General features: G+C 53.8%; 2 protein-coding genes across 8 annotated transcripts; both read left to right on the top strand.

The window, feature by feature from the left end:
* The first annotated feature begins 1,621 nt into the window (after positions 1 to 1,621).
* EDC4 (enhancer of mRNA decapping 4) lies at positions 1,622 to 13,157 on the top strand. Of its 7 annotated transcripts, none has more exons than XM_027076011.2 (30): positions 1,622 to 1,679; positions 1,771 to 1,930; positions 4,601 to 4,757; positions 5,091 to 5,202; positions 5,500 to 5,599; positions 5,861 to 6,050; positions 6,158 to 6,305; positions 6,392 to 6,496; positions 6,824 to 6,933; positions 7,025 to 7,108; positions 7,202 to 7,297; positions 7,388 to 7,490; positions 7,608 to 7,788; positions 7,876 to 7,948; positions 8,051 to 8,142; positions 8,209 to 8,408; positions 8,503 to 8,627; positions 8,704 to 8,872; positions 9,199 to 9,632; positions 9,717 to 9,821; positions 9,906 to 10,058; positions 10,148 to 10,184; positions 10,317 to 10,494; positions 10,606 to 10,761; positions 10,866 to 10,981; positions 11,078 to 11,243; positions 11,331 to 11,517; positions 11,610 to 11,829; positions 12,216 to 12,379; positions 12,630 to 13,157. In XM_027076011.2, the coding sequence occupies exons 2-30, from the start codon at positions 1,846 to 1,848 to the stop codon at positions 12,820 to 12,822; spliced, it is 4,239 nt and encodes a 1,412-aa protein (XP_026931812.1). In that variant the 5' UTR covers positions 1,622 to 1,679; positions 1,771 to 1,845; the 3' UTR covers positions 12,823 to 13,157. The 7 variants fall into 7 exon arrangements, with proteins under 7 accessions (XP_026931812.1, XP_053066736.1, XP_053066735.1 ...); XM_053210761.1 differs by having other exon boundaries at positions 1,623 to 1,679; positions 8,221 to 8,408; positions 8,719 to 8,872; XM_053210760.1 differs by having other exon boundaries at positions 1,633 to 1,666.
* Positions 13,158 to 13,303: 146 nt separating this feature from the next.
* On the top strand, positions 13,304 to 18,236 carry NRN1L (neuritin 1 like). The gene is made up of 3 exons (XM_015068684.3): positions 13,304 to 13,619; positions 14,385 to 14,517; positions 14,652 to 18,236. Exons 1-3 carry the CDS (start codon positions 13,337 to 13,339, stop codon positions 14,935 to 14,937), a joined length of 702 nt encoding a protein of 233 aa, XP_014924170.3. The 5' UTR covers positions 13,304 to 13,336; the 3' UTR covers positions 14,938 to 18,236.
* Positions 18,237 to 18,821: the final 585 nt, after the last annotated feature.

The raw sequence follows: 18,821 nt of genomic DNA, 5'->3' as shown, positions 1-18,821 counted from the left end.
TCTCACCTTCCCACCTCTCCCCCCAACTCAGCAATACATGTTACAAAGAGAAACTGCTGAAGCAGCACTCCCAGATAGCTTCTCTCAGAAGCCTTTAGGGCATAGTATGCCCCACCTCAGCCCACCTGGTCCTGGAAAACTGAGCTGCAGACAGAGCTTGGGTCTGGCCTGAAGCTTCCCTTGCACTGAAGCCTTTGCAGTCACTTCTGACAACTTCTACATTGGGTAGGTCAGGGCTCTGGTAATAGAGATGATCTAGAATCCCACTGAAAATGACTCATTAAGCTCAGGTGCTCTGGGCTGAGGGCTCAGCAAAACTACCCTGTATAAAATGAGCAAAGGTTTGAGGGAGAATATCCTGTTCTACCCCCAGAACAGTCAGGATCACATCCAGGGGGCCCCATAAACCCCAAGCCAAGCAGAGGGCAGCTCCAGTTTTGTATCCAGTTTTGGATATCCTTGCCCAGAGGTGAGTGCCCAGAACAGTCAGCCTCCATTTGCCTGCAGAGTGCAGAGCAAGGCCCAGTTGGGCTGGGGTACAGATCTAGAGCTATGAAAGTAGGCAGTCTGAGACTGAGGGATTTGTGCTTTGGGACTTCATACCCCTCAGACCTTTGCAAGGCATCTCTAGGCCTTCTGTTTCCTGCCTCACCACATACCTTCACGTTTTCTTCAAGTCCCAGGAAATATTATCATCAGGGCAGTTTCTGCTCAGTTTGGGGGACAGAGGCCTTGCCCATTACAAATCTAGCCCTTAGCCCTAAGACCTCTGGTGTTATAAAGTCTGGTGGCAAGATCGCAACCAAAAACTAGAACCAAACCCAAGTCTTGGGCTGGTGCCCTGCTAGGGGTTTTAAGATTGGTGAGGGCTCCACAGTTAAGCCTGACCTGTACTCCCCTTTCCCCCTGCACTATGGATGGAGGCCAAGGACTTCCTCAGACCCCTCACAAGTTGCCTGGCTACCCTCGGTAGAGGGTTGGATGATGAACTGTGTTTAGAAGACCACACTTAGAGATTTCAGTGGGACTGATTTAGGATGCTATGTGTTTGGGGAATGGGGGTCCGGAGAGAGGTAGATGCCTGCTGCCTCTTAAACCACCCTGTATAAAATCTGCAATACAGCTTCTTCCATGTACCTGTGCCTGAAATTTCTGCAATAAAGAGGTGTTTGTAAACTCTGGTTTCTTTCTTCCTGCCTGAGGTTGTCAGGCCTGGGCGGGCAGGGGATGCTGGGGGATATTAAGTAACAATGCAATGTTTGTGATTTGACTATCCTCCCCTTACAATTCCTGGGTTTACAATCCCCCTGAGGCCTTGGGTCGCCCTGCCCCATTTCGCAAAGGGGAGGCCTACCAATTCACCTTTTTCCTGGATAGGGTCTGAGGGACTAACCTGGGTGGCTAAGTTGATCCAGTTCTGGACTCAATGAGTTCATGTTCTGGTAATGGACATAAACTGGACGGGATGTCCCAAGGTGCACAGGGATTTGGGTAGTCCAGTACATAGATATTTGCTCTGCCTTAGCCCTGAAGAAGGTTGATTTGCCTCACCCGTTGACCAAAGGGTCCGGGAGGGGTGAAGCTTCCGCCCCCAGCCCGGAACCTTTCTTCTTCACCCTGCGCAGGTTCCGGGAGCCAGGGCTCTGGCGGGCCGGAAGTGGAGGCGGTTGGTGGTGCTGGTGGGGCACAGGGACGCGGCGCGGGCGGCGGTTTGAGGGCGGCGGGTGGATCGAGTTTAGTGACCGGTGTCTTGCTGTCTGGTCCTGGCAGGGCTGTGCGCGGCTGCACTCTGCGCGGAGGTAGCGAAACGAACGCGGCGTGGACAAGGCGCCTGAGCCTGGGCCCATGGCCTCCTCCTGCGCGAGCATCGACATCGAGGACGCCACGCAGCACCTGCGGGACATCCTCAAGCTGGACCGGCCCGCGGGGGGTGAGCCACTACACCGGGGGTGGGCTCTCGGCGAGCGGGCATAAGGGCGGCGCGGGTCTGGGCCGTCCTCAGGGCTCACAGGTCTCTCAGGACCAATTCCGCATCCTCCTGGCTGGTGAGGCAAGATGGGGGTTGGAGCGGTAAATTGCTGACCGTGCCCGTCAAGGGTGCAAATCCCTTCCCATTCCCGAGCCGGGCCGTTCTGCCTCGCGTCCTTCAGCGTCTCTGCTGAAGGTGAGACTCCTTCTCTGAATCCGCAGGGCTCGGTTCGTGTCCTGGCCCCAAGGTCTGTAGTGTTACCGGTAGCTCAGGTTCCCTATCCTTGTGCCATAGTTCTGAGGCCTGGTCTGGCCTCGGTGTGCGGAGTTCTGGGTCTAGACCTAGGCGCTGGGCTGAGGAGCCACTGGTCCCCCTCTGCAATTTACCCTTCACTCTGGAATACAGACTCCAGGTCTGCTATTCTAAAACTGATTTTCAGGAGAAAGATGACCAGCCCCAATTCCGTGTCCTTTCTGGGATTAAAGCAAATCACAGATTGCATGACACTGATTGGATTAGGCTACAAACATTTGCAAGCCCTAGTTTATTTCTATTTACTTAAACTTTACCTGGGCTTGTAGTGATAGAGCTGCTCCTGCCCTCAAGGAGCCTTGAGAACATAGAGAGCTAATGAGGTTGTAACATCATGGAATTGTCATTGAAAAAAAGGAGTATTTTGGTACTGTGATGGAGATATGGTAGATGGGGTTGGGGCTGGAGAGTGCCTGAGAACAGATCTGAGACCGAAGACAGTGTTTAGGTTAGGTGTTATAATATGAACAGGTGATTGAGTGTCAAGAATGGCATTCTGCAAAGAACAAATAGCATGTGTGAAGGCACCAAATTTTCCTGGCTGGTTCAGGAACCTGTGAAAAGTTGTAGTGGTTGAAAGATTGGCTGGTGATGGTGTGGGTATGGTGTGGGTATGCAGTGACCACAGCTGAGAATTGGTGTTTCCTGGGACCCTGTTCTTAAACCTGCTGGGAGGCCCAAACTGGCTGCTTTTGGAAGCAGGCACTGGTGCTCACCCTGGGTGGGTTTAGGTGCCCCTTACCCCCTGAGGAAAATCCATCTGCTGCCTGAAACCACTAAGCACTTCATCCCAGACCTGGAATGTGTGCTCCCTTTACTTGTGAGCTTGGCTTGGACCTCTCCTGCTCATCCCCTCTGTGCAGACTAGACTGCACAAAGCTTTGGTAGAGTCTGACGTGGCCAGTATTTTGTAGCTTGTTTGTCTTCATGGTAGCCTGCCTGGGAGGAAGAGTGGCCAGCCTCTCCCTGAACAGCTGAAGTGGCTCTGATCCAAGTGAAGTGGCTTGCAGGCTTTCCACTTAATTCCTTATTTGTTGATTGGTACCTAATTGCCCAGTTTTCCAAGTAGCTCTTGTTGGTCTCCTCTCAACGGAACACCATGTCAAACTCCATACTGTCTTGTGACTAGAAACTTACCATGTTTTTCAATGTGGAGCCCTAGTCTCTTTGTCACCTGGGAGTTTTAGGGTGGTGTCTGAGCCTGTGAGGGTGCTTGAAACAGCCAATGGCAAACAACTGAAATGCTGTCTTTCCCAACTACAGTTTCTCTTTACTTTGTCCCAACTCCTTCATGTCCATTCTTTCTGAGTTTACATGCCCAAGGTGGTTCGTCTTCTGAGCCATTTCTGTGAGGGGCAGGTTCCTTTCTTTCTTACTTCCTTATTGATGTCCTTTCATGTGTTAGGAGTCCATCTTGCTTGTCTATCTTCTACCACTATCTTGGTCTAGGACCTAGTATCTCTTACTTGGATTCTCAACTATGCTACATGCCGACTTAAAGCAGTCAGTCTTTTGGCCATAGCAGACCATGTCACCTTCCCATTTAAAACTCTTTTGTGGCTCTCTAGGGGCACCTGGATGGCTCAGTCGATTGTGCTTCTGAATCTTGATTTCAACTCAGGTCATGATCCCATAGTAGTGGGATTGAGCTCCTTGTCCTCTCAGCATAGATCCTATTTGGGATTCTCTCTCTCCTCCTCCACCCCTCCCCTGCTCATGTGCACACATGTGCTCTTTCACTCTCCCTCTCAAAAAAAAAAAAAAAAAGATATATGTGTGTGTATGCATATATGTATATGTGTGTATATATATATATAGAGAGAGAGACACACACACACTCTCACTCTTCTGTGGCTCTCACATTGCTACAGGGAGAATTTAAGCACCCAAGATTCATACCTGAGACCTCTGTAGCTTGTTTTCCCTCCATCTTTCCTGTTTGTGTGTTCCAGCCACACAGGCTGTGATGGCATCTCCTCTGTGAAGTCTGTCCTGACCCTTCCCATGCCTTCCCTCAAGTACACAGAGCCCCTCTGTGCCGACCCGAGCCTGAGTATTAATTGACTTCACCAGATTCTTGATAGCTTTACTCCTCCTTCAGGTAGAAGAGCCCCATGCACATCCTTGGTCCTGGCAGAGACTGAATTAACTATCAGAGTTTATGAAACAAAAGATGAACCAAGGGCCCTCCTCCCCACTGACATGGCTCCCTCAGTGCAATGTTCCTAGAGCACCTCATGGTTCTTGAATGAAATTCTACAGGAGGAGAGGCCAGTGAGCAGGTGGAACAACCTTTAGAGCAGCCCTTTCTATCCCCAGGTCCCAGTGCAGACAGCCAGCGGCCATCTAATGCCTACAATGGAGATCTCAATGGGCTTCTGGTCCCAGACCCCCTCTGCTCAGGTGATGGTACTTCAACAAACAAGTCTGGTATCCGGGCCATGCCACCTATTAATCTTCAGGAAAAGCAGGTCATGTGAGTGTCTGGGAAATGGCAGTGGTGGTGCTGGGTCTTTGGGATGATGCACTTAATCATGTTATATTTGTGCTAGAGTGAGAGGAAAGGACAAGCTAAAGAGCTTGGCCTGGATCTGAAGTTTGAGCTTCCATTTTAGCATGGAAATAGGCCCATTACCAAGGAGGGAGGTGAGCAAAGGGAACTGTGGGTTTGGGGACCAGTAGACTAGGCATAGCTGAGCACCTGAGACTTGACACCTTTACTAGAGTGGTTGTATTCTCTCCCCCTCCCGACCATGCCCATTGAGACTTTGTTGGAACAGGAGTCAAGCTTGTTCATCCCTTCCCATAGCTGCCTCTCAGGAGATGACAGCTCTACGTGCATTGGGATTTTGGCCAAGGAGGTGGAGATTGTGGCCAGCAGTGACTCTAGCATCTCAAGCAAGGCACGGGGCAGCAACAAGGTGGGAGCCAGGATGTTGTGGCATGTATGGTGGATGGGGACATGTTCAGCCTTTCCCTCCCCTAACCCATGTTGCCAATTCCTATGGGAACCAACTTGACAGGTAGTGTGCCTCAGTCTCAGAAAGCCAGGGTTAGCTGCCAATCTCTGTGGGAATCTGGCCTCAAGAGTTGTGAATGTGTGGCTGGGCTCACACATAGGGCATCTTCTGTCCCCAGGGATGCTGGGGACCAACTGGGCTCTGGCAGAATTAACGTAGCCCTCAGCCTCTGCAACCTTCCTCACCCTTGTTTCTCAGGTGAAAATCCAGCCTGTGGCCAAGTATGACTGGGAGCAGAAATACTACTACGGCAACCTGATTGCTGTGTCCAACTCCTTCTTGGCCTATGCCATTCGGGGTGAGTAGGGGCAGGGGAAAGGAGGGAGCTGTTCTGCTAGAAGCCTCAGAGATGCAAATCCACTGTCAGGCCATTCAGCCCACTCAGCCTTTAGGGTACAATAGAAGGCTTATCTGTGCTGCCCCCACCTCAGACAGGCCTTGGGGAGCCAATTGGGAAAACTGAGCTTGAGACTGGTAGTGACAATGAGGCAGGCAAGGGCAGGGCTTCTCTGCCACTGTCTGGGCCTTGCTCAGTGGCCTACTGCTCTTCTGATTCCAGCCGCCAACAATGGTTCAGCGATGGTGCGGGTGATCAGTGTAAGCACTTCGGAGCGGACCCTGCTCAAGGGCTTCACAGGCAGCGTGGCTGATCTGGCCTTTGCACACCTGAATTCCTCACAGCTGGCCTGCCTAGATGAGGCAGGCAACCTGTTTGTGTGGCGCTTGGCTCTAGTTAATGGCAAAATTCAGTATCCTTTCCCTGGGGTGGGATGGGGGACTGAAGAAAGGCGGGTGGGACTGGGGCTACCAGACACACCTCATCATCCACCTGTTTAGCCCTTAACACCCTGCTCAGAGAAGAGATCTTGGTCCACATCCAGCAGCCAGAGGGTACACCACTGAACCACTTCCGTAGGATCATCTGGTGCCCCTTCATCCCTGAGGAGAGTGAGGACTGCTGTGAGGAGGGCAGCCCAACGGTGGCCCTGTTGCATGAGGACCGGGTGAGGGAACCATGCATGAGGGGAGAGGAGGGGACAGAGCGTCCATGGTGTGGGCATGGGCTGAACACTCATCTTGTACCCTGCAGGCTGAGGTGTGGGACCTGGACATGCTCCGCTCCAACCACAGCACCTGGCCTGTGCGTGTCAGCCAGATCAAGCAAGGCTTCATCGTGGTCAAAGGCCATAGCACGGTAAGCCTGCAACTGACTGCCTCCTTGCTCTCCCCACTTTCCTTATGTTCCTCATCTGTCCCCTGAACACACCTGCCCAGGCAGCTTTACTGGCACTCTGCCCGTGGGAACTCTGAACACAAAGTGACCCTTACCTATGGAATGCCTGCCTAACCTGGCTTCAGCCTAGGGGTCTGATCTTCTGTACAGTCATCCATTTAATCGGTCTTTCATAAAAACGTACGCACCCACTGTGGGTCAGCTCAGCTCACTACCATCCTCACCTGAGAAGGGCTTGCTCCCACCACTAGGCAGGTGGCAAAGCAAGGCTCTTTGGGTTCTTCCCAGTGTCTAAGTGAAGGGGCCCTCTCACCCGATGGGACTGTCCTGGCTACTGCAAGCCATGATGGCTTTGTCAAGTTCTGGCAGATCTACATTGAGGGGCAGGATGAACCAAGGTAAGGCAGAGCCTGAGGGATCCAGACACCCCTCCCCCGCCAAGGTGAGGACCAGATCATTCACTCAGGCCCATCATCTGCCTTCTTGCAGGTGTCTGCACGAATGGAAGCCTCATGATGGGAGGTCCCTTTCCTGCCTCCTGTTCTGTGACAACCATAAGAAACAGGACCCTGAGTGAGTGAGTGGGCAGGCAGGTGGGTAGTGGGCTGGACCTTAATTCTCCAGTAGGGGGCCCAGCCAGCTATTCGATGCCTTGGTGCTTTGCAGAGTCCCTTTCTGGAGGTTCCTTATTACTGGCGCTGACCAGAATCGAGAGCTAAAGATGTGGTGCACAGTGTCCTGGACCTGTCTGCAGACAATTCGGTAAGCAGAGGCTGGCTAGGGGCAGCAGAGTTATGGATGTGGGTTATTTCCACTCTCTGTCTCATTAATCCTGCCTCCCCGGCCCCTCAGTTTCTCCCCAGATATCTTTAGCTCAGTGAGTGTGCCCCCCAGCCTCAAGGTTTGTCTGGACCTCTCAGCTGAATACCTTATTCTCAGCGATGTGCAACGGAAGGTAACCTATAGTGGGGCACCCTGGGCAGAGCCGGTATCTTCAGAGCAGCAGGGGTGTTGGGCACATCCACAACCCTCACAGCCACTGGGCTCAGCTGTGAGTTTACTCTCTGTGCAGGTCCTCTACGTGATGGAGCTGCTGCAGAACCAGGAGGAGGGCCGTGCCTGCTTCAGCTCCATCTCTGAGTTCCTGCTCACCCATCCTGTGCTGAGCTTCGGCATCCAGGTTGTGAGTCGCTGCCGGCTGCGGCACACTGAAGTGCTACCTGCTGAGGAAGAGAATGACAGCCTAGGGGCTGGTGAGCTGGTCAGGGTCAGGGTATATGTATGTAGGGAAGTGTGGAGTCAGAGAGGGCCAGGCTTAGTTGCCCACACTGTCTTTGTAGATGGAACCCACGGAGCTGGTGCCGTGGAGTCTGCAGCTGGTGTGCTCATCAAACTCTTCTGTGTGCATACTAAGTGAGTACGTTGGGAAGTCTCACCTGTGCCCTGTCTGTGCCCCTCCCCACCCTACTGCTCTGGCCCCTTTGAGTCCTCTCCTACTCTCTTCTCTGCCTATAGGGCATTGCAAGACGTACAGATCCGCTTCCAGCCGCAGCTGAACCCTGATGTGGTGGCCCCGCACCCCACCCACACTGCCCATGAGGACTTCGGTGAGTGAGGAGTAAGAGGGAAGCAGGTTAGACTGACCAGGTTCTGAGATCTGACTCAAGTGGCAGCTTTCCCCACAGCATTTGGAGAGTCTCGGCCCGAACTGGGCTCTGAGGGCCTGGGGTCAGCTACCCAAGGCTCCCAGCCTGACCTCCGACGCATAGTGGAGCTACCTGCACCTGCTGACTTCCTCAGTCTGAGCAGTGAGACCAAGCCCAAGCTGATGACACCTGACGCCTTCATGACACCTAGCACCTCCCTGCAGCAGGTATGCTGGTGGAGGAGTGTGGGGCTCAGGGCAAGGGGACCCGGGAATGTCCCACCTGCAGGCCATATAGTGCTGATCCCCTGCCTCTCCCCAGATTGCTGCCTCCCCCAGCAACAGCAACAGCAACAGCAGCAGCAGCAGCTCCAGCTCCAGCTCCTCCTCTCTTACAGCTGTGTCTGCCATGAGCAGTACCTCAGCTGTGGACCCCTCCCTGCCCAGGTGAAGCGAGGCTCAGGGTTGGGGGATGGCAGGGGCTGGTGCCAGGTGATACCAAACTCTGGCTGCTATACCTTAGCCTTCCTGCCACCAGGCCACCCGAGGAGCTGACTTTGAGCCCCAAGTTGCAGCTGGATGGCAGTTTGACAATGAGCAGCAGCAGCAGCCTGCAGGCAAGCCCGCGTAGCCTCTTGCCTAGCCTGCTCCCAGGTCCAGCTGACAAACTGACTCCCAAAGCACCTGGACAGGTGTGTGTGTAGGAGTGTGTATGAAGTGCAGGGTGGCAGGTATCTGGTTGTGGGAAGTTTGGTGGCACTCTACTCCCATAGCACCTGAGGCCTTTCCCTGAGGTCATTCCAGCCTTCCCTGTTCCCTGGAGGGCAACTTCTCAACCTATATCCTATATTTCTACCTCCCATAGCCTATTTTCCTATCTCCTCCCCTCCCGGGCTGTGGGATTTTTGATCTGCATCCCCCACTGCAGTGTCTCATCTCTACAAACGTCAGGGCCTCATCTCTGTGCTCTCCCATCCCCACGTCCCACCACCTAAGTCCCATCTTTGCTCCACCTCAGGTGCCTACTGCTGCTTCTGCACTATCACTGGAGCTGCAGGAAGTGGAGCCCCTGGGGCTACCCCAGGCTTCCCCTAGCCGTACCCGCTCCCCTGATGTTATCTCCTCAGCTTCCACTGCCCTGTCCCAGGACATCCCTGAGATTGCATCTGAGGCCCTCTCCCGTGGTTTTGTCTCCTCTGCTCCTGAGGGTCTTGAACCAGATAGTATGGCCTCGGCTGCCTCAGCGCTACACCTGCTGTCCCCACGGCCCCGGCCAGCGTCTGAGCTTGGCTCTCAGCTAGGCCTGGATGGAGGCCCTGGGGATGGGGATCGGCATAGTACCCCTTCCCTTTTGGAGGCAGCCTTGACCCAGGAAGCCACAGCCCCTGACAATCAGGTCTGGCCTACGGCACCAGACATTACTCGTGAGACCTGCAGCAGCCTGGCAGAGAGGTGAGGAGCCTGGCAGGACAAAGTGTGCTGGTGGTAGGGGTTTCAGATAGAGTCATGCACTGTTGAGTCGGCCTGTTCCTTCAGTCCCAGGAATGGCCTCCAGGAGAAGCACAAGAGCCTGGCCTTCCATCGACCACCTTATCACCTCCTGCAGCAACATGATAGCCAGGATGCCAGTGCTGAGCAAAGGTAGGTGCCACCCTACACTATTCCTCTCATAGGGAGAGCCAGCAAGTGGGTAGGTGCTTATCTTTCTCTTTCCCTTTCCTACAGTGACCATGATGATGAAGTGGCCAGCCTTGCCTCTGCTGCAGGGGGCTTTGGCACCAAAGTTCCCACTCCACGGCTGCCAGCCAAGGACTGGAAGACCAAGGGATCTCCTCGAGCCTCACCCAAGCTTAAGAGAAAGGGCAAGAAAGATGACGGGTAGGGGGTGGGGTCCTGGGGCCAGGGAGAGGGGTGGTCCCCAGGCTGCCGTGCCTGACGTAGCCTGAGGTGCTTCTTGCCCATGGCAGGGATTCAGCCGTAGGATCCCGGCTCATGGAGCACCAGGTAAGTGAAGTAACACCTTTTCCATTTCTGAGCATCCTCCATGTGAGGGTGGGAAGGGCTCTGGGCCATTCCCTGGTCTGGTGGGTGAGAATGTATGGGGCGGCATCACCTGATTGTCAGTGCTCCTGGCAGGTGGCAGAACCTCCTGAAGACTGGCCAGCACTAATTTGGCAACAGCAGAGAGAGCTGGCAGAGCTGCGGCACAGCCAGGAAGAATTGCTGCAGCGTCTTTGCACCCAACTTGAAGGCTTGCAGAGCACAGTCACGGGCCACGTAGAACGCGCCCTGGAGTCACGGCATGAGCAAGACCGTATCCTTATGGGTTGTGGCATGGCACAGGGGTCGGTTGAAGCAGCAGCATTCTTGGCCCCAGGAAGGGATGTAGGAACCGCTTCAGGCCTATTCCTTAGCTACAACGCAGAGCGGCGGCTGGAGCGGGCACTGGCTGAGGGGCAGCAGCGGGGTGGGCAGCTGCAGGAGCAGCTGACGCAACAGCTGTCCCAGGCACTGTCTTCAGCTATAGCTGGTCGGCTAGAGCGCAGCATACGGGATGAGATCAAGAAGACGGTGCCTCCATGTGAGTTTTGTGTGGAGACTCTGGGTGGGCCAGGTGGGAGTGGGGCTTCCTATCTGTCAAGCTGCCTTTCATGGCTCTACCTATTCCTCCTCACCCTGCCCCAGGTGTCTCCAGGAGTTTGGAGCCAGTGGCAGGCCAACTGAGCAATTCAGTGGCCACCAAGCTCACAGCTGTGGAGGGTAGCATGAAAGAGAATATCTCCAAGCTACTAAAGTCCAAGGTGCTGTAGGGCCCCAGATGACAGGTTGGTGGTTGGTGGGCCAGGTCAGGCCAACTTGGGCTCAGCCTTTCAACTCAGCCTTCCCTCTTCCCCCAGAACTTGACAGATGCCATTGCCCGAGCAGCTGCAGACACATTACAGGGGCCAATGCAGGCTGCCTACCGTGAAGCCTTCCAGAGCGTGGTACTGCCAGCCTTTGAGAAGAGCTGCCAGGCCATGTTCCAGCAGATCAATGATAGCTTCCGACTGGGCACGCAAGAATGTGAGTGGGGTCATATGCTTCAAGGTGGGAGGGGCTGGCCCCCTCTCCCCCGCTATCCCTCTCATGGCCCCTATGGTGACCTCTCAGACTTGCAGCAGCTAGAGAGCCACATGAAGAGCCGGAAGGCACGAGAACAGGAAGCACGGGAGCCCGTGTTGGCCCAGCTGCGAGGCCTGGTCAGCACACTGCAGGGTGCCACTGAGCAGATGGCAGCCACTGTATCCAGCAGCGTTCGGGCTGAGGTGCAGCACCAGCTGCACGTGGCTGTGGGCAGGTATGTGGGCAGGGTGCTGGGCAAGGTGGTGTGTTTTGAAAGTGCCAGACGGGACTTCTTATCTACCTCATCTCCCTCACTTCCCTTTGCAGCCTGCAGGAGTCAATTTTAGCACAGGTACAGCGCATCGTTAAAGGTGAGGTGAGTGTAGCACTTAAGGAGCAACAGGCCGCCGTCACGTCTAGCATCATGCAGGCCATGCGTTCAGCAGCTGGCACACCTGTCCCCGCTGCCCACCTCGACTGCCAGGCCCAGCAAGCCCATATTCTACAGCTGCTGCAGCAGGGCCACCTCAATCAGGCCTTCCAGCAGGTACGCCAGGCATTAGGTCCAGGTAGGGGTTAGGTGTTTCCTGACAAGGCCCACACACCATACTCTACCTGTCAGGCTCTGGGTAGTCTGACCCTAACAGGCTGTTCTTGGTTCTCTTTGGCCTTTCTGGCCATTTCCCCCTACTTCTCTGCCTGGTTCCAGGGTCTTTTTACCTCAGTCTACCTTGCTTCATGACCACCCTTCTTAGGAAACCTCTCCTGATCTCTTAAAGTAACAACACACCCCTATATTACTGTCTTTGGGCCCCTGAGCATCCCCCTCTGGAGCCCTCGGTACCCTACCCTGGTCATTGTTTCCCTGGCCACACAGCCAGACAAGTAGGTATTCCATTCTGACATTAGCTATAAATACTGTTCTTACCCTAGGCCCTGACGGCTGCTGACCTGAACCTGGTGCTGTATGTATGTGAAACTGTGGACCCAGGGCAGGTTTTTGGGCAGCCACCCTGCCCACTCTCCCAGCCTGTGCTCCTTTCCCTCATCCAGCAGCTGGCCTCTGACCTTGGTACTCGAACTGACCTCAAGCTCAGGTGAGTGGACTCAGGTCAGGAGACAGGCTGGGGTGAAGGTGGGGGAGCAGTTCAAAGCAGAGACTTCTGCCCGACTCTGCTTCCTAATTTTCTCCACCTCTGTTCCCACCCATCTCAGGCTTTGAGGACCCTCCCCACCCCCCCCCCCCCCCCCCCCCGCCGTCAGCCATCCCTCTGGGCCTCAGTGCCACTAGGGGGCACTCCCATTTGCTGGAACCCATCTGTATCTTGTCCCTTTCTTCCACCACAGCTACCTGGAAGAGGCTGTGATGCACCTGGACCACAGTGACCCCATCACTCGGGACCACATGGGCTCCGTCATGGCCCAGGTGCGCCAGAAGCTCTTTCAGTTCCTGCAGGCTGAGCCGCACAACTCACTAGGCAAAGTGGCCCGGCGTCTCAGCCTCATGCTGCACGGCCTTGTAACCCCTAGCCTCCCTTAGCTAAGCCTGCCTTGCCCAGCGGTGGGGAGGCACTGAAGGCCAGCACACAGGCTTAGGCTAGTGTCTGTCCTTTTACCTGCTTAGGCTCCCACCTCTGGGGTGTTTGAGGGGAGAGCACTGGATGTGGTCTACAGGTTGTGGTAGCCAGCAGGTTTTGGCTGGGCCCAGGGTGGGTATTGTGCCTTCTTGGGTTCTGCCATGCCTGGAGCATGACCCCTGAGATCGTGACACCACTTGAGTTGAATTTTCCATATTCCTTTTTACCTCCGATTTGGATCTTTTTGTTTTTGAAAAATGTTGAGAAATTCAATTAAATGCTTTTGGAATAAAATGGAGCATGTGTGTGCATTTGGTGTAATTTTGATAAGGGCCTCTGTTCTCTTTTCCGTCTCCTCCCTGTGTGGAGTTCTGTCTAGGCTAACCCAGGTGCCTGGACACCCACCCTCATCTGCGCAACTTTCTTCCCAGAAACCCCTCTCCATCTCTGAGAGAGGGCCCTGGGGTCAGCTTTGCAATGCCTGTGTCCCCAGCTCTTCTCTCTTTGGTCCCTACCCGCCTTTGCCTATCTCCCTACTGGGGTGGGGCCGCCAGCTGGCTTTGGGCCCCGCCCCCGACTCCCATCCAATCACAGGCCCTTCTTCCGGAGGCTGGGCCGAAGGGCTGCGCTTCCAAGCTGCTAGCTCAGGCACTAGGCTCCCAGCCGGGGATGATGCGCAGCTACTCCTCCTGTCACCACCGCCAGCGACTACCCCAACCATCCGGTGTGCTGGGGCTGTTGCTGCTGCTGCTACCACTTGGTGAGTGCGGGAGTGCCAGACCCAGCTTGGCAACCGGGCGGCACACTCTCCCCAGTCTGGGTATAGGGTGTGTGGGAGCAGAGGCACAGCCTTGAGTGCTGAGAACCAGGCTGGAGAGGAGGTGCAAGGGCTCCAGCGAAGGAATAACGTGTTCCAGTGGTTTCAGGATGCAAAATGGGCATGAACTGAGGCCTAGTCGTGGGGAAAGGACCCTGAAATTCCACAGCCCCCTTTCCGATAAATGGAGACATAGGCTGTGATGGGACTCTTAGACCAGCTGTGGGACCCCTGAGGTCCTCTGTTAGGGTCTCACCTAGATCCTGACCCCTGTATCCTGTTCTACCTGGCTGAAAACACCTGTCTTTGGGGATGGGGTGGGAAGGCCAGGCGAAGCTTATCTAGGCTGCAGGACAGTTCAGGAAGCCCAATAGCCCTGGACTCTGCCCCTCTTCTCTGTGTCCTGACTCCTGCATTTGGAACATCCTCACCTGGCCTGCAGCCCTAGAAGCTCAGAGGAAGAGTCAGCCCCTTGGGATGGGACACCTTCTTCCCCCTCTCTACGTATCCTGTCCCCATTGCATCTGGGGGGGGCGGTCAATGCAGGTGATCACCAGACATGCCCCTTGGTTCTCTTGGGTGCCTCTGTTTCACGCTGAGTCACTCACGTCCCCAGAGCATACTCAGGTAAACAAGCCCCTGGGGGCTTAGCGGGGAAGGGGAGCCAGGCGACTCATGCTATCAACCATTCTCCACCCCCACCCCTAGTCCTTGTATCTCCTCTGGCAGCAGCTGCAACAGGCCCAGGGGGCTGTGACACCATATACCAGGGCTTTGCTGAATGTCTCATCCGCTTGGGGGACAGCATGGGCCTGGAAGGCGAACTGGAGACTGTCTGCAGGTAAGGGTAGGTGTGACAACAGCCACCTGATCACCAGACCCCCACCACCAGGCCCTTGGGGCCTGAACCTTTTCCTTCCCATTAGAAAAGTCTCTTTGCCCCACCTAATTACCCTAACCCCAAGCCTTTAACAGGTCTTGGAATGACTTCCACATCTGTGCCTCCCGAGTCCTATTGCGCTGTCCGGAGGAGGCTGCCGCCGTGTGGGAGTCACTACAGCAAGAAGCTCGCCGCGCCCCACACCCAGATAACTTGCATGCTCTGTGTGGCACCCCTGTGCGCATTAGGGAGCATGGCAAGGGCCCTGAGACCAACCAGGAGACACTGCAGGCAACAGGGTCTGCACATAGCCCAGCCCCTGCACCCCCACTGCTGGCAGCTGCTCTGGCACTTGCCTGCCTCCTAGGGCCTCTGGCCTAGCCAGTCTAGTGGAGTAGCGGCACCCCTGCCTCCTACCCTGCTCTGGTGGCTGCTGCTGGGGCTCTGCAGAGTGCCCTTGGCTTTCATTAAAGGCATTTATATTTGTACTAAGCTCCTTCCTTTCTTCTGGCTATAGCCTGCTTGGCTGGGGCGGAGGCCTCCAGAAGCTGATCCCTAGGACTGGATGGGTGGGGCCCATGGCTGCCACAGGGGACTCAATCTTTCTACTTACAGACACTCATTTCCCAGGGCTGGCTGTGCAAAGCTTTCCATTGTGTGCAGGTTCCAAGAGCTCTGGTGGTGACCTGAAATCTACCGGAATGCACAGCCTTCCTCTGTTCTCCCAGGCTGGCATTCCTACCCCTGCCTGCCCTTCATATCCTGGCCTTTACAGGCAAGGTGAGAGCGTGGAGTGTACCACCTCACCCCCGAGCTCCTCAAGCCAGTCCACCCCCATCCCCACATTCCAGCCTCCACATTCCTGCCATGCCACCACCTCATCCTCCCTCTGCTAACTACCACCTTAGCCTTCAAGACAGATTAAGTGCTCTGTCCTCTCCCTCTCCGGGGTCCTGATCTACTTGAGGGGAGCCTGTTCCAGAAAGTGGGGAGTCCCTGTTGGGGTCTGTATTCAAGTCCCTGAGGTGACCTGGAGCTGCAGAAACTGCGGTCATAATGAGGATTCCTCTGGACTCTACTCAAGCTTGTTCTTTGAGAAGAGGTATGCATTGTGAAGTCAACAATCCCAGAAGACTTTCTGGAAGCATGGAATGAGCATGCGTGTGAGGAGCCCCGGTCCACTCTGGCGAAGAGAAAGAATCTGCATGGGCAGAATCCTGAGGGAAGGAGGGGTCCTCAGAGAGGGTGAGACCCTCTCTCAGTCACTCTTCCACCACCACCGCATGACTTGTGTGGGCAGTGCCGTGAACTCACTGACTTCTGCTCACACTCCCTCTGCCTTATTTGCCATTTTTGAAAATTGAGAACTGATTCTGATGTTAAGCTCTTTTTCATTCTATGAGGCCCTCATTCTGCGAGGCCCTGCATAAACCAGCTCTGCCCACAGTTGCTTCAGTCCACTCCTGCAACTCCCTTCTACCTGAGCATGGAGCAGTGATCTGCCTACCTAGTCCTTGACATCAGGGGAGCCTTCAGGGAAGGCATGTGATGAGGGTGATAGAAGAGGTCAGAATGGATGGGGCTGAATTGGACAGGGCTTTACAAGAGGGGCCCAAAGGAATCAGGGTTGGCATTTAGAGCTTGGCAGACTAGGTATACACTAGAGCCCATGCCGGGGAGCTATTGTTCCCAGGACAGAATCGGGCCTAATTGAACCATTGTTTGGCTCCAGGTGATAGGTGCCTCCAGAGACTTCCATCCTCACATGTAGGAGCCCTACTTCATCCATGCTTCCCAAACACCTTCCCATTCCAGTTAGCTCAGATACCTCAATCAGCAATCTCTGCCCTACCTTGACTTCTGTGCTTCATTCACCTGTACTTTTATCTCCACTTCTATCTCCCAACCAGTCATTACCCATCTTCTCACATGACTTGAAGGGGAAAAATCAGGAGAAAACTCCTCCCACAACTACCCCCCTTTGACCAGAATTTTCCAGAAGGAAATGCCAGCCTTTTATTCCCTTGGGTCTTTGTACATTTATTCTCTGTACTCAGAATACCCTTCCCCATATCCTCCTGGTGAACTCCTTTTCTTGTTCAGCATCACCTCCTTCATAACCCTGACTCCAAGCTGAATCAGAAGCCTCCTGCAGATCCACACAGCTCCCCGGCTGTCTTCTGTCTCAATACTGATAACAGCGACTTGCTACTATTTGGGTCTGGGTGAGAATTCTTCATTCTTTACGTCTCTAGCACCCACTTTTGGGCTGGGTATAAAGGCTGCACTTGTAGAAGTGTGTGGAATGAAAGAATCTCTAAGCCTAGCATAGAAAGTGTTATATCAATAAGAGCTTGGACCAAGAACGACCTCAGCATGGAGGATATGTCATTTGGGGCAGCCCCTTTACCTAGCCTGGGCATACTTTGGGCAGGATGATGCTGGGGATCCAAATCCCAAAAGTTTTCTCAAAGCCACTGTTGATTGGTGGCTCGGAGCAGGGGCCCAACTGTGATGGCCAGCCATCAGAGGGATTACTATCCTCCTGCTGTGCCCTACTTTCCCCTGGTTTTTGCTCTCTAAGTCCCTGCTCTTCCCTGGAAGTGAGTGACCTGGAGTGTGTGCATGGGGGTGGGGATAGAATCTGCTTTCTGGCCAAGGGCTTAAGAGCTTTGTATGTTTCATCCCAGAGCTGGAGGAGAGGGGTGGGCTGATAGGCAGACTGGGCCCCAGACACATCTGCCCAGCCCAGAGCATCATGGTGATGATGTGTCTTACATTTACAGCTCTGTGGCTATGGAAAAGCTTATTGTTCAGGGTAGAGCCTGGGGGCTGAATGTCCAGAGCTGAGTCCCTCTGCATTAACATGCCTCTTCATCTCAAGGCCCTTTGATCTTTACCAGAGCCCAGACCAGCACCTGCCAGTAGCAAGGGCTCAATAAATACTTGTTGAATTAAGTTGCTGAATGTCTGTAAAACTGGGGTGTTGTGTGGATTTCTACGCCTTATCAACCCTAGAATTCCTTATTATTTTTTAAGTTTATTTATTTATTTTTGAGAGAGAGAGAAAGAGCAAGGAGAGGGGCAGAGAGAGGGGAAAAAATAGAATCCCAAGCAGGCTCCTCGCTGTCAGTGCAGAGCCTGATGTGGGGCTCCATTCACAAATCGTGAGATCATGACCTGAGCGGAAATTAAGAGACACTTATTTTAATTAAAAATTTTTTTAATGTTTACTTATTTTTGAGAGAGACAGAGAGAGAGAGAGAGAGAGAGAGCGAGCCCAAGTGGGGTAGGGGCAGAGAGAGAGAGGGAGAATCCAAAGCAGGCTCCAGGCACCCAGTCAGGGCAGAACCTGATGCAGGGCTCAAACCCATAAACCACGAGATCATGACCTGAGCCAAAGTCTGATGTTTAACCAACTGAGCCACCCAGGTGCCCCATTGAATTCCATATTACTTTTAACCTTTCACAACAATGATGTGGGGTCAGGATTATGATCCCCATAAAACATAAGAAAAATGAGGCTTAAGGAGGGGAGATGTCTTGCCCAAGGTCACACAGCTGTGGAAGTATCTGGGATATGATCCCAGGTTTGTTTGGCCCCAAGTCCATGCCCTTAATTATCACACTAGACTTTTGGAAGTGATTCTTTGTAGGGGCGGGGGAGAGGAGTGATTTTTAAAGGTTTTTTTTTTTTAATTGAAACATGTTTTTATAGCTTAAAAAATGTTTGTTTATTTTAAGAGAGAGAGAGAGAGAGAGAGAGAGCTCTAGCAGGGGAGGGGCAGAGAAAGAATCCCAAGCAGGCTCTGTGCTGTCAGCACAGAGCCCCACTTGGGGCTCCATCTTATGAACTGTGAGATCATGACCTGAGCCAAAATCAAAAGTCAGGCGCTTAATGGACTGAGCCACCCAGGTGCCCCTTTAATTTTTTTAAAAAGTAATCTCTACACCCAGTATGGGGCTCGAACCCACAACCCTGAGATCAAGAGTCATCCACTCCACTGAGCTAGTCAGGCACCCCTAAAGGTGTTTTTTAAATAAAATCTTTTTATTTAATGTTTAATTTTTTAAAGCTTTTCTTTATTTATTTTGAGAGACAGTGTGAGTGGGGAGGCACAGAGAGATGGAGAAAGAATCCCAAGCAGGCTCTGCACTGCCAGCACAGAGCCCGAAGTGGGGCTCAAACCCACCAACCACAAGATCATGACCTGAGCCAAATCGATGGCTCAACCGATTGAGCCACCCAGGAGCCCTTTTAATGT

The sequence above is a fragment of the Acinonyx jubatus genome, chromosome E2 (genome assembly GCF_027475565.1).
Source record: "Acinonyx jubatus isolate Ajub_Pintada_27869175 chromosome E2, VMU_Ajub_asm_v1.0, whole genome shotgun sequence".
Taxonomy (NCBI): domain Eukaryota; kingdom Metazoa; phylum Chordata; class Mammalia; order Carnivora; family Felidae; genus Acinonyx; species Acinonyx jubatus.
The sequence above is the reverse complement of the archived record's forward strand: the minus strand, read 5'-3'. Positions and strand labels throughout refer to the sequence as shown.

Bases quoted from the DNA above. Each gene is read 5' to 3' on its own strand.
- NRN1L (XM_015068684.3), top strand. From the start codon at position 13,337: ATGCCTGTGTCCCCAGCTCTTCTCTCTTTGGTCCCTACCCGCCTTTGC. The intron at 13,620-14,384 runs GTGAGTGCGGGA...CCCCACCCCTAG, and splicing joins GCTGCTGCTGCTACCACTTG to TCCTTGTATCTCCTCTGGCA. The intron at 14,518-14,651 runs GTAAGGGTAGGT...AGCCTTTAACAG, and splicing joins GAACTGGAGACTGTCTGCAG to GTCTTGGAATGACTTCCACA.
- EDC4 (XM_027076011.2), top strand. From the start codon at position 1,846: ATGGCCTCCTCCTGCGCGAGCATCGACATCGAGGACGCCACGCAGCAC. The intron at 7,789-7,875 runs GTGAGCTGGTCA...CTGTCTTTGTAG, and splicing joins GAATGACAGCCTAGGGGCTG to ATGGAACCCACGGAGCTGGT. The intron at 11,518-11,609 runs GTATGTGGGCAG...TTCCCTTTGCAG, and splicing joins CTGCACGTGGCTGTGGGCAG to CCTGCAGGAGTCAATTTTAG.